The sequence below is a fragment of the Nicotiana sylvestris genome, chromosome 3, assembly GCF_000393655.2.
Source record: "Nicotiana sylvestris chromosome 3, ASM39365v2, whole genome shotgun sequence".
In the NCBI taxonomy this organism is placed as follows: Eukaryota; Viridiplantae; Streptophyta; class Magnoliopsida; order Solanales; family Solanaceae; genus Nicotiana; species Nicotiana sylvestris.
This window is the reverse complement of record NC_091059.1, coordinates 49,506,766-49,522,189: the sequence shown is the minus strand read 5'-3', so window position 1 is coordinate 49,522,189 and position 15,424 is coordinate 49,506,766. Positions and strand designations below refer to the sequence as shown.

Genomic DNA, 15,424 nt, shown 5'->3' with positions numbered 1-15,424 from the left:
AAATTTCCCATAAAACAGACGCCTTTTTCTTCACAATTCCCAGATAAGTTCTACCATTCACTGTTGCTATCGTCTGTTGGACATCGTCCAACTCTTCGCTGTGTATACACTTTCTTCCTTAGAAGTAAAACCATTCTTCCTTTTTCTTTAATCGTTTTTTCCTTCATGTTTTTCTCTTATATTTCATATTTGACAATTTATATAAAATCGAAATTTTAATCTTTGATTCTAGGGCACGATTCCTTCTAAAATTTAGGACCCATAAACTTAAAATCCTAGTTCACCCTCTGATTAGATTGCATTAGTTATACATGGATTATTTTTTCTTATATAGCCAATTAAACATTACATTGGTTACATGAATTATCTTTTCTAATCACTTCGACCAAATCTGTACGTACACTTTATGCGAAGTCCATGAGAAATTATTTTTCCTCAAAGAATAGTATGGGTAAGTGATACACACATCCTGCAAGGGTTGACTGAGTTGGTTGGGTGAATGGTTTCTCACGTGGGAGACTTGTGATCGATTTCCCTCAGCAACAACCTCCTCAGTCAGAGCTTGTCGTACCGAGCTTGCCTAGTAGGGTTTATATTTACTGTGTGGTTTACAAGTTATTATATACTCCCTCCGGTTCACAATAAGTGACCAATTTGCTTTAGCTTGCCCATTAAGAAAATACTAAATTCTATATAAAAATACCTACTATGACTAAACTACCCCCTAATTAAACATTTAATGTGAGGAGTAAGAAAACTTTTTAGGGATATGTATATAGAGGTTATTTTGTAAAAACAAATTGAATTCTTTCTTGCTTATATAACTGAACACTTATTTTGAACCAAAATAAAAAAGTAAATTGATCACTTATTGTGAACCGAAGGGAGTAATAAACATATTACTCAGTGCTCACTCGACGAGTAGGGAAATTTCCCATTTCGAAATTTAACATGGACCGTACCGGCTACTGTGACTTAAAAGTCAAAACCTGTGATATCCAATTTAACGCCTATTTAACGCCATCTACGTGGCATGGCTCTTGTTTTTTCCCATATTTTGGGCGTTGTTGTAGTTGCATCTACCTTTCCAAACACCCCACCCAACGTCCATTAATTTCATAAATCCAGAACCATCCTCTTCCCGACAATTTATTTATTCACTACGCTTACACTCTCCAGTAGTATTATATAAATCTAGGCACTATCGCACAAAAACCTGCAGTAGTTCCCCTGGAAATCCAATTTTCTCAATAAATATCCCCTTTTCCATCATGAGCAATAAAGAATTCCCGTCTCCGCCACTGTCCACGGCTAGCAATGGCACCACCCCTGTTGTTCAAATCAAACAAAGTACAAGTGTTCTTCCTGATTTCCTACAAAGCATCAACCTCAAATATGTGAAATTAGGATACCATTATTTGGTGACTCACTTTTTGAGTCTTTGTTTGGTCCCTCTAATATCTGTCACCTTTGTTCAAGCCTCCCAAATGAACTATCAAGACTTGCAAAATCTTTATCTCCACCTAAAGTTGAATCTTGCTAGCATCATCATTTTCTCTGCACTCTTTGTTTTTGGAACAACTGTTTATATCATGACAAGGCCTAGATCCATTTACCTTGTGGATTATTCTTGTTATCATCCTCCTGAACACCTTAAAGTTAAATTCAGTAAGTTCATGGGACATTCAAGACTTAGTGGTGATTTTAATGAATCATCTCTTGAATTCCAGAGGAAGATTTTGGAGAGGTCAGGTCTCGGAGAAGAAACTTACTTGCCTGAGGCTTTGCATGATGTTCCACCAAGACCATCTATGGCAACGGCACGTGAAGAAGCAGAGCAAGTCATGTTTGGTGCACTAGACAATTTGTTCAACAACACAAATGTCAAGCCAAAAGATATTGGAATTCTTGTGGTGAATTGTAGCCTGTTCAATCCCACTCCTTCACTTTCTGCTATGATTGTGAATAAGTACAAGATGAGAGGGAATATTAAAAGCTTCAATCTTGGTGGGATGGGATGCAGTGCAGGAGTTATTGCCATAGATCTTGCCAAAGACATGTTACAAGTTCATAGGAATACATATGCTGTTGTTGTCAGCATGGAGAACATAACACAAAACAGGTATTTTGGGAACAATAAAGCCATGTTGATTCCGAATTGTTTGTTTCGTGTTGGAGGAGCAGCTATTCTGTTATCAAACAAGTCAGGGGACAAGAGGAGGGCAAAGTACAAGGTTGTTCATGTAGTGAGGACTCATAAAGGAGCTGATGATACAGCCTTCAAATGTGTGTACCAAGAACAAGATGACAATGGGAAAACTGGGGTGTCTTTGTCAAAAGATTTGATGTCAATTGCTGGAAATGCCCTCAAGACAAACATTACTACATTGGGTCCACTTGTACTTCCAATTAGCGAACAATTGCTTTTCTTCATGTCCCTTGTGGCAAGAAAACTTTTCCATGCCAAAATCAAGCCATATATACCAGATTTTAAGATGGCTTTCGAACATTTCTGCATACATGCTGGTGGAAGAGCTGTGATTGACGAGTTAGAAAAGAATTTGCAACTTTCTCCTCTTCATGTAGAGGCTTCTAGGATGACTCTACATCGATTTGGGAACACTTCATCCAGTTCAATATGGTATGAATTGGCTTATATTGAGGCAAAAGGAAGAATCAGAAAGGGTCACAGGATTTGGCAAATAGCATTTGGGAGTGGATTCAAGTGTAACAGTGCAGTGTGGCAAGCACTTACGAATGTGAAACCATCTCCTAATAGTCCTTGGGAAGACTGCATCCACCGATACCCCGTACAATTAGACTACTAACTTCCCTTGGAAAATACAACACGATAGAAGAATTCGTTATGATATTTTAAATCAACCGCGACTACCATATATCTGATGTCCAATCTGGTTCTTTTTTCACGCGTTGAATGGATTTTCAGCATTCAGTTTCCTTGGTAAGCAAGATTACCGAAGATGCAGTGCTAGATTTCCGACATCCATACTGTTTGTGTGTAATTATATTTTTCTCAAAGGGTTGTGGTATGTCTAGCTTATTTTTTTTCTTTGTTGGCTTTCTTTGTTCTCCTGAATAGTTGCAGTAGTGCAACTTTATGTCTTGTAATATAATTTGTACAATAGTGACATTTAACTGTTTGTGTGGGAATTTGTTTAGCTAATTAACATTACAAGGCTACTTAAAAACATAATTGATTATAGGGGTGGGCGTGCGGGCATTTGGATAGGATATGAAAATTTTGATTTGAATTTTAGGTTTTCGAATTGAAGAAATTACAATCCAAATTCAATCTAGATAAGCTCGGATTGGATCGGATTTTTATGTTCGGGGTTAGATTAGAAGCTTCGGATATTTCGAATTTTTAGTTTTGAGCCTATAAATTGAATTCCTTTCTCTTATAAAAATGAACATCCATATGAAGTATTTGTTGAATTTTTAGTTGAGATATGAATGAAAAATGGAGGAAAATAAAATATTTGAAGATTCCTTTTACAAAGGAACTTTATCCTTCATTGAAAAGGAAGAGGAAGATTACTGTACTTATATATAGAAGCACTTCTTCTATCTCTTAAAGAGTTGAGAAGAGGGCAGCATCACGCTGCCGTCGTCGTTTTTCGCTCGTGTCATGGCCCAAAAGCACCAACCGGTCGTGATGGCACCTAACTCACTTGCTAGGCAAGACAAACATGATAAAAGCGGAACAAGATAACACAAATAATGAAAACAGTACAAGTCTAAAGCCAATAACATAAATAACTGGGTCGATACATAACAATCCTCCAGAACTGGTAAAATAGAGTCACGAGCTCTAAAATGGAAGTACAAGTCGGGAATACAAAGTAAAATATTGTCTGAATGAAGCAATAATACATAAATAAATAAAAAGACACCAAAGACTATGGTTGAAATACAATTCTACCTCGTCTCTTTGCAAATCCTCAGCAACAAACCAACTACTCACAGCTCGGACCAGCACATGGATCTACAAAATTAAGTGAAAAGTGTCGTATGAGTACAACCAACCACATGTACTCAGCTAGTATTATTGCTAACCTTGACGAGGTAATATAGGTAAGAATTATTGATGATACTCGCTAATAACCTCTACAGTTCATAAATTTCATCAATTTCACAAGTTTACAACAACAACAACAACGAACCCAGTGTATTCCCATAAATGGGGTCTGGGGATGGTAATATGAACGCAGACCTTACCCCTACCTTATAATGTTATGGAGGTTGTTTTCGAAAGACACTCGGTTCAAGGCACAATGGAGATAAGGCAACAAGTACCAATCAATAGTAACAACAATACATTAAGGTAATATGTACAAATGACGCAACATGTAATAGTAAAAAATCATGAATAAGATAATACAAAAATAGTCCTAGTACTGCCGGTAAGCCTATGAGGAACACATTACTAACTGTCAACCTTCAACCCTAATCCTCGACCTCTACGTCTTTCTATCGTGGGTCATATCCTCGGTAAGCTGAAGCAATGATATGTCCTGCCTAACTACCTCTGCCCAATACTTCTTAGGCCTGCCCCTGCCCTTCCTCAGACCCACAATGGACAACCTCTTACACCTTCTGACCGGAGCATCTATGTCTCTCCTCTTCACATGCCCGAACCATCTCAGCCTCAACTCCTGCAATTTGTCCTCCACAGATGACACACCTACTTTGTCTCTAATAACTTCATTCCTGATCCTGTCCTTCCTAGTATGACCACACATCCATTTCAGCATCCTCATCTCAGCTACTTTCATCTTCTGGACATGGGACATCTTAACGGGCCAACACTCAGTCTCATACAACATAGCCGGTCTAACCACCACTCTGTAGAACTTGCCTTTAAGTCCAGGTGGCACACTCTTATCACACAAAACCCCCGAGGCAAGCCTCCACCTCATCCACCCCGCTCCAATACAATGGGTAACATCCTCGTCAATCTTCCTGTTTCCTTAAATAATCGACCCAAGATACTTGAAACTATCTCTTTTGGAGATGACTTGAGTACCAATCTTCACTTCCACTCCTTCTTCCTGCCACTTATCACTGAACTTGCACTCCAAGTACTCAGTTTTTGACCTACTCAACTTAAAACCCTTAGACTCCAGCGTCTCTCTCCAAATTTTCAACCTAGCGTTAACTCCCTAATGTGTCTCATCAATCAGGACTATGTTGTTAGCGAATAGCATACATCATGGCACCTCCCCTTGTATATGTCGCGTCAGCACCTCTAACGCTAAGGCAAACAAAAATGGGCTAAGAGCTGATCCCTAATGCAGCACCATCTCTACTGAAAAATGATCCGAGTCTCCTCCTACAGTCCTCACCCTAGTCTTCACTCCCTCGTACATGTCCTTAATCATCCTAATATATGCTACTGGGACACCGCTAGCCTCCATACATCTTCATAGGACCTCTCTCAGGACTTTATCATAAGGCTTCTCTAGGTCTATGAATACCATATGTAAGTTTTTCTTCCTTTCCCTATATTGCTCCACCAATCTCCTCACAAGGTGCATGACTTCTGTAGTAGACCTTCCTGGCATAAACTCAAACTGGTTCTTGGAAATAGTAAGACTACGTCGCACCCTCCTCTCCATCACCCTCTCCCGAATTTTCATAGTATGACTCAGCAACTTGATACCCCTATAGCTGTTGTAGTCCCGAATATCACCTTTATTCTTGTACAACAGGATTGTCAAACTCCGACGCCATACCTCATGCATCTTCTTCCCCCTGAAAATGACATTAAACAACCTAGTAAGCCATTCAAAGCCTGCCCGCCCTGCTTCCTTCCAAAATTCTACTAAGATCTCGTCAGGCCCAGCTGCCTTACCCTGCTCATCTTCCGCATTGCCCCTTCAACCTCATCGCTCCTAATACGCCTGAAAAACCCAAAATCCCTCTAACTCCTTGAGTTTTCCAACTCTCCTAATACTATGTTCCTGTACTCTTCCATTTAGGAGTCTATGGAATAACTTCTGCCATCTACGCTTAATACCCGCCTCTTCCACCAGAACCCTACCATCTTCGTCTTTGATGCACCACACTTGATCCAGGTCCCGAGCCTTCCTCTCCTTGATCTTGGTTAACTTATACATCTTTCTGTCGCCTCATTTGCCCCCAAGATCCTTGTATAATCGCTTAAAAGTTATAGTCTTAGCCGTTGTGACTGCCCATTTTGCCTCTTTCCTTGCCAACTTATAAAGCTCCCTACACGTCCTCTGCTCCTCCTCATCAATGCACCCCACTAGCTTCAGATATGCCATTTTCTTAACTTCTACATTTCCTTGGGCCTCCTCCTTCCACCACCAATCCCCTTTGTGGCCTCCCGAATAACCCTTTGATACGCCTCACACCTCTCTAGCAGCTTTTCTAATGCAGTTCCCTATCATGGTCCACATACAACTCGCATCCTATCGTGCCCCCTTTTTCCTTCGCGGAATCGATTTTATGACATTTGGTTGGGACAACTCTTTCCTTTTGGGAAATGGGGTGCAGTTTGAAGAGTCGCCAGCTAACGATTTAAGGTGCGTTAGGTCACCTATAAGGTTCATTTATAACTATGTTTGGTAACCAGAGATAGGGTAAGGACTTGAAATTATCCTAAGGGAAAGGTGTTAAGCACCCCTCAGGATCCACTAGTGTGGTTCCCAGCCAAACAGTTTTTTTGTGAATTTGTCCAATTAGCAAATAGGCAAGTATGGCTCAAATAGTAGGGGATTTAAGTTTAAGAACGCGGCAATTAATGAAAGCAAGATTTTGAAAAAAAAGAATTACAATCTAAGCATATTCGGAGATGTATAGGGGGTGTCCTAGGTTTGTTTATAATATAGATCACATCAATGCAATACCCGGTATGACACTCCTCAAAGAGGGTCTACACGTGGTATTAACGCACCGGTCATCATATCCATATCAACCCTTTCCCGCCCGTGAAGATAGTTAAATCGAAGGTTGGTCTCGACCCCTATTGCATGCTGTTACCCGTCCCTTCCTATCAGTCCTGGAGGAATTTAGGACTCATATCCTATAAAAGGGGGGTTCTAGGCAGACCCTCAGGTTTAAAGGCAAAATATTAGGTGACAAATAAGAACACATAGGACTGCATTTAGGGGGAAATACAGAAAAATATATATAAGGCTCAGTTATACCTCCACAAGTAATGCACATAGACAACATGCCTCATATATAGATAAGGTCCACATTCAGATCCTATGCATGGTATCTAAGTGACAACAACAGAATTAGATTTATTACATGACTCAGAAAAGATGTCTGAATCTGGCTTGCCTACTGATTCTAACAGTTGATAATTAAGCAACATACATAAAGAAGCTTGTTTCCAGTTTTGACAAATTTAGCACCTAAGGCTTGCCTAGGCGTAAAATAACATGCAACAGTTATTTAGAATTATAAAAATAGTTTGGAAATTATTTGTACCTAAAACATGTTGTTCTAAATATTGCAAAAACATGCAGGGATTATTACCAGTTTGTTTAAAGCACGATAAGACTGTTGATACTCCTTTTTATGCATTAGTAGTTTAACTAAGCGTAGCTGAGTGAGTATGAACAAGAACCTAATCATGGTATCTAATGATTTATATGCAGGATTCCTAAAGCAGGATTTCTAAATGCACAATAAGATTGCAGAATTTCCTAAGAGCAAGATTTCTAAATACACAACATGATTGCAGAATTTCCTAAGAGCAGGATTTCTAAATGAAATTTTGGAACATGTTTACGTGGGCAGAATCACATAATAGCAGCTTATTTTATTGTTATTATCTACCCTATAGGCAGGATTTCTAAGTGTGGATGAGATGCTGAAAATAGTAGATACAAATCCTAAATAGCATGATGTCTAATGTATGAATCCTAAGCATGGTTTCTATTGCGCAATTAGGAATATAAACCTAATAACATGTTTTCTACCCTTAACAACTATGACATGCATATTTACCCCATCCCTTTTCACTAGCCAACCCTAGTACTTATTTTCAACAGATTATTACAGACCAATACTGAAATGAATTACATAAGAAAAATAAAAGTTACACTGTAGAGAGCCTGAAGACAGGCCCAAACTTTCAGCACCTGATTAGGACTTCCTCCCTGAGTTATATAATAAGTCACCTCAAGTGCCAAGATTGTTCTATAGCCTTTCTCATATATGGGTGTGTCAGAATTCCCTAAGGACCTCAAGGGATCCCGGGCATTGCTCACACCCAGATTTCATAGCCAAGACAGAGTAAGTGCGGTGTGGAAAGGCCAGCTTTTGTGTGTCCAAGTTCAGAGGGAGCTCAAGGGTCCCAAGGCAAGGCTCACATAAAAAGGGCAGAACCTAGTGGTCTAAGAGTAAAGTGAGAGTGCTTGACATAGTTTAAAAGAGTTGAGTTGGAAACAGTTTTGACAATGAATAGTTTGAAATAAGTTTTGGAAAAGCAATAGAAGAGATTGCCTTAGTGAAAACCAGTTTGGAGAAGAAAAGAAACGAGACAATCAGTAACTCAAGACCAAATCAACATACATGGTTCAAGCACAATAGGGAAAGGAGGAATTGGGGACAAATTAAATAGTCACATCAATAGTCTATCACAAAGTGCTCATGCCAGGAGCTTAACAGAGTTACTCATTAGGTGTAGGGGGAAGGGTTCAGGATCACATAGTGACTGGGTGTCACAAACACATGCTTACAATGTGTTAGGGCTTAGGGGGTTAGGGCAGAATAGTAGTAGAAAAATGTAAGAAAATAGTAGATATGCTGAATTACAGGGAAGGGGTCTATTACACAGAGTTAGTCATTCTACTTAGTGTTAATCAAATACATTAGGAGTCTTCGGGCATATTAGTTGAGGGGAATAAACAAGAACTCAAGTAAACATGATGGCCCAGTATCATACAAGACAAGTGAGACCCAGACATGCAGATTACACACTTGAACAAGAGAGGACAAAACTTAAGCATGTTGAATAAAGCAGTAAACAAGAAGAGCAATTAAATACATAAGCCATTAAATTAGTGCAGAAGGAGACATGGATTAACAGACATGAAGCACATAGAGTTGAGTTTCAGAATTGAACTAGGAACATACCAGTTAAGGAAGTAAAGTGCAGAAAGTAAAGCAAGTAGAGTTCCACAGTCTAGCCTTGGCTTTCAACCAGCTAGACAAGCAGTTAGCACAAGTAACAGAGAAAGAAGAGAGAGAGTTTGAGTGTGGGTGTGTGTATTCTCAACTATTGTCCGTATGTTAAGAGGTAAAACAAGAGTTTACCTCTTGTTTGGGAGTAGAACCAATGAGGTAAAGAATCAGAAGCCAGTCAATTAGGGACAATCACAGAATTACAGAATCAAATCACCTAAAGGGGTTCGAAATTGACCCCCTGAATTAGGGGTAATTGATTAACAGTAATAATAGGGGTTTAATTAAGGCAAGGAGTCCAAATCATACCAAATAATGAGTCAATAAGAATCCTAAAATTATACAGGCAATCAATTAAGGCAGAGATGACCAATTAAAGTCATAAACAAGGAAATAAATATAATCTATGCACACGAATCTTAATAGAGTAAAGTAATCAGCAAAACCTTCAAAAGAATAGTGATTTCTGGAAAGAGTTACTCAAATCCCATAAAAATAGAGATTAAACTAAGTAAGAGCTCATAGAAAATATAGAACTTAGCCGAAAAGCAGGTTCGAATTCTAACAAAGATTAATTAGGGCAAAACCACACAAATATTGGATTTAATAAGGAAAAATATTTAAGTCCAAAAGATGGAGTAAACTAACACGATTGGTACCACAAAGATACCCCAAATCGAAGCACAGATTGAAGGAACCACATAGAATCAACTAGGGTTTCATATTCTTGCACAAATCAGTCATGAAGACGAAAAGATAATTAATTAAACACTTAGAAGTCGGAAAAACCCTTTGGAAACCAACTTGGGATGAACCCTAGTTTAGGAAGAGTGATTAAAAATTCGAAATAGTTAGTTAAAACCGGAAATTTTTAAAGAAAAATGCTTAATAATACTTGAATCAGCTCAGATCTAGAAAGATCTGAGAAGAATCGAACAATAGCGAATCTAGGGTTTTCGAAAAATAGTAGAGATGAAGAAAAATCGATTAAGATCTCATGGATATACCTAGATCTAAGACAGATCTAAAGAAAAGTGGAGAATCTCGAGAGTTAGGGTTTCAGAGAACCCAGAGAAGATAAGAGGACCTTAAAATGTTACCAGTTTTAGCCGGAAAAGTCATAGATCTTACTCGAACAGCCATGGATGGCTGGGAAATAGCATGAAAGACCATGGATAGGAGTTGAACCGCTCCAGGTTCACCTGAGGACCTCAGGGTAGTGTCAAACCAGCATGGGGTGAAGCAGAGGTCAGGAGATGATGAGAGGCCATGGTTTCCAGCGAGGGAGGTGGCCGGAGAAGGTGGACAATGATTAGGGTTTGAGGGTGTCAGACAGATAAGATAGGAGGAGTGGATTCAGAGATGAGGCAAATGAAAGAATGGGGTAGGGTTTGGGGGGTTGTTTGATTAAAAAAGGAAAGAAACGACGTGGACCGTTGATCTAAGAGATCAACGGTCGAGATTAAATAAGGTAAGTGAGTTTTGGGTTTGGGTATGGGTTAATAGGGTGTGGGTTGGGTTTTTAAATTGTAAATTGGGCTGGGAATTGGGGTCCGATTTGGGATATAATTGAAAGCCAATTTGGCTATAATTTAAATAGCTAGTTTTTCCCTATTTGATTTATAAAAAATAGTAGATAATTTCTAAAAATAATTTAAAAAGCTAAAATTATTTATAACACATAATTAGAAATTTAAAAATACAAGATCTAATTCTATGCATATAAAACATAATTAAATCTTAAAAGGGCTAATATTGCAATTATGTGCAATTTAGCTTTAAAACTATTAAATATAATTAAAAAAAATGTAAAAATTACCTTAGCCATATTTTGGCATAAATACAGAAATCCAATAGGTGACTTATCAAAACAATAATTTTAGAATTAATTATTGGGGATTTTATGGGTAAAAAGGGAGAAAATAAATCAATTAAAAACCTTAAAATTATGGAAAAAATAATAAAACCTTGGACATGATTATATATGCATATATATTCTATTTTGAAGGTATTTTGCATATTGAAAATATATAGGAAAAAATTGGGTATGAATAGCTACCCCTCTTTACTCGGGAAGAATGAAAGAGTTTTCGAGTAAAGAAATGATGGCCAATTTTGACCGAGCAAAACGGTTTGGGAAGATTTAGGCCGCACCATGGCTTCTGAGTTGCCTACATATCCCTGGTTTTACAGGAATCAGGCCGTATATAGTTCAGGATCCATCGACGGAGTATACCGATGAAGTCATTTCAAGAACGGACCCAACATCTAGGGCTAAGTGAGTGAACGATTTACGGGAATGGTTAGGTTTGATATGGCTGAGGGAACTAGAGTGGGATCGCTCCTACTGGGATAGTCGTTGCTCATTGGGTTACCTGCCAATAAACAATACAAGCATATATTGCGTAATTTAAACATGATGCAAATTCTCATTGGACCATGAATGTTGTCTTCGGATGATGAGGATGATGTCATTAGACCATGATGTTCTGGGCCATGAAGCCTATGATTAGGGATTCACAGGCCATGAAATGGTGTTCTCGGGCTATGAGGATGGTGCCTCCAAACCATGACGCCTTTGAATAATGATATGCAAAAGATTGAAAGAGATCTTCAGGCCATGACATGGTGTTCTCGGGCTATGAAGATAGTGCCTCTGAACGATGACGCCTTTGGATGAGTTGGCAATATTTCAGCCTATGAAGGATGCAGTAGTATGATGCGGACAAGACAGAGCTTAATCCTGCGAATTGAAGGGCAAAGCTTAGCCCGTAAGAGAAGCGAGATAAATAGTATTTGGGATAGTGCTTAGTTTCGAAGAAAATTGGAGGCCGAGCTTAGCCTCGAAAGGCAAAAAAGTAGCCTTATGTAAAGATATGAATGCAGGTGGAGGTAGAGCTTAACATCAGAAGGCAGAATAGTAGCCTTATGCAGATTGGAAGGCAGAATAGTAGCCTTATGCAGATTGGAAGGCAGAATGGTAGCCTTATGCAATGCAGATGTAGATGGAGACAACGTTTAGTCTCGGAAAACAGAATGATAGTCTTATGTAAGCAAATCCAGAGGGAGACAGCGTTTAGTCTCGAAAGGCAGAATGGTAGCCTTATGCAAGCAAATGCAGATTGAGACAGCGTTTAGTCTCGGAAGGCAGAATGGTAGCCTTATGCAAGTGAATGCAGATGGAGACAACGTTTAGTCTCGGAAGGTAGAATGGTAGTCTTATGCAAATTGGAAGGAAGAATGGTAGCATTATGTAATGCAGATGCAGATGGAGACAACGTTTAGTCTCGGAAGGCATAATGGTAGCTTTATGCAGGATGGAAGGCAGAATGGTAGCCTTATGCAAATTGGAAGGCAGAATGGTAGCCTTATGCAAGAAATAAAATAATAAATGACAGTAGAGTTTTCTTAGCTGATAGCAGATTGCGGCATTGTGATTACTGGGAGCATTGTGACTACGGAGCATTACTTGTGTGTGTTGATAGCAATTGTTGGCAAGTGCAACGGTTCTGAGAGTCGTATTTTGAACAATCTTTTTACCATAGGCATATAGTATGTTTAATGATTTCGCAATCCTAGTGCCTGCATCCAAAGAAAAATCGTGAGTTTTATAAAAGGGAAGGTTAGTTCATATCCCCGCTGGCTTTGCTTGACTCGTTCGACTTTGATCTGGTGATGCCGTTAGTATCATTGGGGTAGCGTTGCTAAACAAAGCAGTTTCAATAATAAACATGCATGATTTTGTAAAAGTATGACATAAATGTATAATTAAAAATAACTTTTAGATGAACCGATGACTATGACGTAGTTCAGGACATTGCAACCTCTCCCGCTACGGAATTTTGAGGATCCTCCTCAAAATTCTATCCCAGTTTGATGGTTGACATTTTTGACTGCTGTTCGTGCGGCGATTGGCTGAAATTACTTCGGAATTTTGAGGGTCCTCCTCAAAATTCTACCCCAGTTTCCAATTGCTAGGGAAATGAAATTTTATTGAATTGTAACCGAACCCATAGGGCTGCCTACGTATCCTCTCTTAAATGGGAATCAGGTCAGGAGTAGTTCAATTTACATAATATAAGGAAAGCATAAAGATTACACATAGTAACGCTTGACTGCATCTGAATTGATCGGCTTTGGCCAGATTTCTCCGTCCATTTCTGCAAGTATGAGGGCTCCTCCTGTCAAAACCTGGTTAACCATGTATGGACCCTGCCATTTGGGAGAGAACTTCCCTTTGGCTTCATCTTGATGCGGAATTTTTTTTAACACCAGCTGCCCCCATGTGAACTGTCTTGGCTTAACTCTTTTGTTGAAGACTTTGGACATTCTGTTCTAGTAGAGTTGACCATGGCAGATTGCATTCATTCTTTTTCCATCTATAAGGGCTAGTTGCTCATAATGACTTTTTACCCACTCTGTGTCGTCGAGCTCAGCTTCATGTATGATCCTTAGGGAAGGAATTTCTACCTCAGCGGGAATGACAACCACTGTACCGTAAACCAGCATATAGGGGGTTGCCCCGGTTGATATGTGGACTGTGGTGCGATACCCATTAGGGCAAATGATAACTTCTCGTTCCACTGTCTGTAATTCTTTATCATTTTCCTCAATATTTCCTTGATATTCTTGTTGGCGTCTTCTATTTCTCCATTCATTTGAGGTCTGTAGGCTATGGAATTCTTGTGTTTGACCTTGAAAGTTTTGCATATAGCTTTCATCAAGTCGCTGTTGAGGTTGGAGCCATTATCAGTTATGATTGACTCTAGAATTCTGAATCGACAAACAATGTGGTCGCGGACAAAGTCTTCCACGACTTTCTTAGTCACTGCTTTGTAAGATGCTACTTCGACCCATTTGGTGAAATAGTCGATGGATACTAGGATAAATCTGTGTCCGTTGGAAGCAGCAGGCTCGATTGGTCCAATAACGTCTATTCCCCAAGCGACGAACGGCCACGGTGAGCTTGTTGTGTTGAGCTCGCTTGGGGGTAACTTTATCATGTCTGAATATATCTGACAACGGTGGCATTTTCGGACATACTGGATGCAGTCTGTTTCCATAGTCATCCAAAGTAACCAGCCCGGAGTATCTTCTTTGCTAAGACAAAACCGTTCATATGTGGACCGCAAGTCCCAACATGAATTTCCTCTAGTAGCCTGGATGCTTCTTTTGCGTCGACAAATCTTAATAATACTAAATCGGTAGTCCTCCTATACAGGATTCCTCCGCTGTGAAAGAAGTTGTTGGACAATCTTCGAAGTGTGCATTTCTGAGTAGGATTTGCAAGCTCTGGGTACTCTCCTTTTGCCAAATATTCCTTGATATCATGAAACTAAGGCTTTTCGTCTGCTTCCTCTTCAACATGGGCATAGTAAGCTGGCTGATTATGGATTTTCACTGGAATGGGATCAATGAAATTCTTGTCGGGATGCTGTATCATAGATGATAGGGTAGCCAATGCATCGGTGAACTTATTCTGGATTCTAGGAACATGCTGGAATTCCGTCTTTGTGAACCTCTTTCTCAATTCCCGTATGTGATGCAGATACGGGAGTATCTTAGATTTCTTGGTTGTCCATTCTCCTCGTACCTGATGTATAAGCAAGTCTAAATCTCCAATCACTAGCAGCTCTTGAGCGTTCATGTCAATGGCCATTTTGAGTCCTAAGATGCAAGCTTCATATTCGGCCATATTGTTGGTATAGGGAAACCTGAGTTTGGCAGACACCGGATAATGCTGACCGATTTCTGATATTAGGACTGCTCCTATGCCCACTCCTTTAAAGTTTGCTTCTCCATCAAAGAACATTTTCCAGCTGTCATAAGATTCCGCAATGTCTTCTCCTATGAATGATACCTCTTCATAAGGAAAATACATTTTCAGGGGTTCGTATCCTCCATCCACGGGATTTTCAGCAAGGTGATCTGCCAGTGCCTGTCACTTGACCACTTTCTGAGTTACGTAAACAATGTCGAACTCGCTCAACAGGATTTGCCACTTGGCTAGCTTGCCGGTGGGCATGGGCTTCTGAAAGATGTACTTCGAGGGATCCATCCTCGATATGAGATATGTAGTATAGGCACAGAAGTAATGTCTCAGCTTTTGATCTACCCAAGTCAAAGCACAACAGGTGCGTTCCCATAGAGAATATCGGGCCTCGTACGGGGTGAACTTCTTACTAAGATAATAAATGGCTTGTTCCTTCCTCCCTATTTCATCGTGCTGCCCCAAAACGCA

At 39.5% G+C, this 15,424-nt stretch overlaps 3 protein-coding genes across 3 annotated transcripts; 1 reads left to right on the top strand and 2 right to left on the bottom strand.

Annotated features, from left to right (window-relative positions):
- The first annotated feature begins 1,196 nt into the window (after nucleotides 1-1,196).
- Nucleotides 1,197-3,171, top strand: LOC104231081 (3-ketoacyl-CoA synthase 4-like). Its single transcript, XM_009784015.2, has one exon. The coding sequence runs from the start codon at nucleotides 1,272-1,274 to the stop codon at nucleotides 2,826-2,828; it is 1,557 nt and encodes a 518-aa protein (XP_009782317.1). The 5' UTR covers nucleotides 1,197-1,271; the 3' UTR covers nucleotides 2,829-3,171.
- A 1,310-nt stretch (nucleotides 3,172-4,481) lies between these two features.
- LOC138887328 (uncharacterized) lies at nucleotides 4,482-4,814 on the bottom strand. The gene has a single exon (XM_070169063.1). It carries the CDS (start codon nucleotides 4,812-4,814, stop codon nucleotides 4,482-4,484), a length of 333 nt encoding a protein of 110 aa, XP_070025164.1.
- Nucleotides 4,815-4,991: 177 nt separating this feature from the next.
- LOC138887327 (uncharacterized) lies at nucleotides 4,992-6,140 on the bottom strand. Its single transcript, XM_070169062.1, has 3 exons — nucleotides 5,923-6,140; nucleotides 5,499-5,775; nucleotides 4,992-5,183 (listed from the first exon to the last, which is right to left on the bottom strand). Exons 1-3 carry the CDS (start codon nucleotides 6,138-6,140, stop codon nucleotides 4,992-4,994), a joined length of 687 nt encoding a protein of 228 aa, XP_070025163.1.
- Between the last annotated feature and the right edge of the window lie 9,284 nt (nucleotides 6,141-15,424).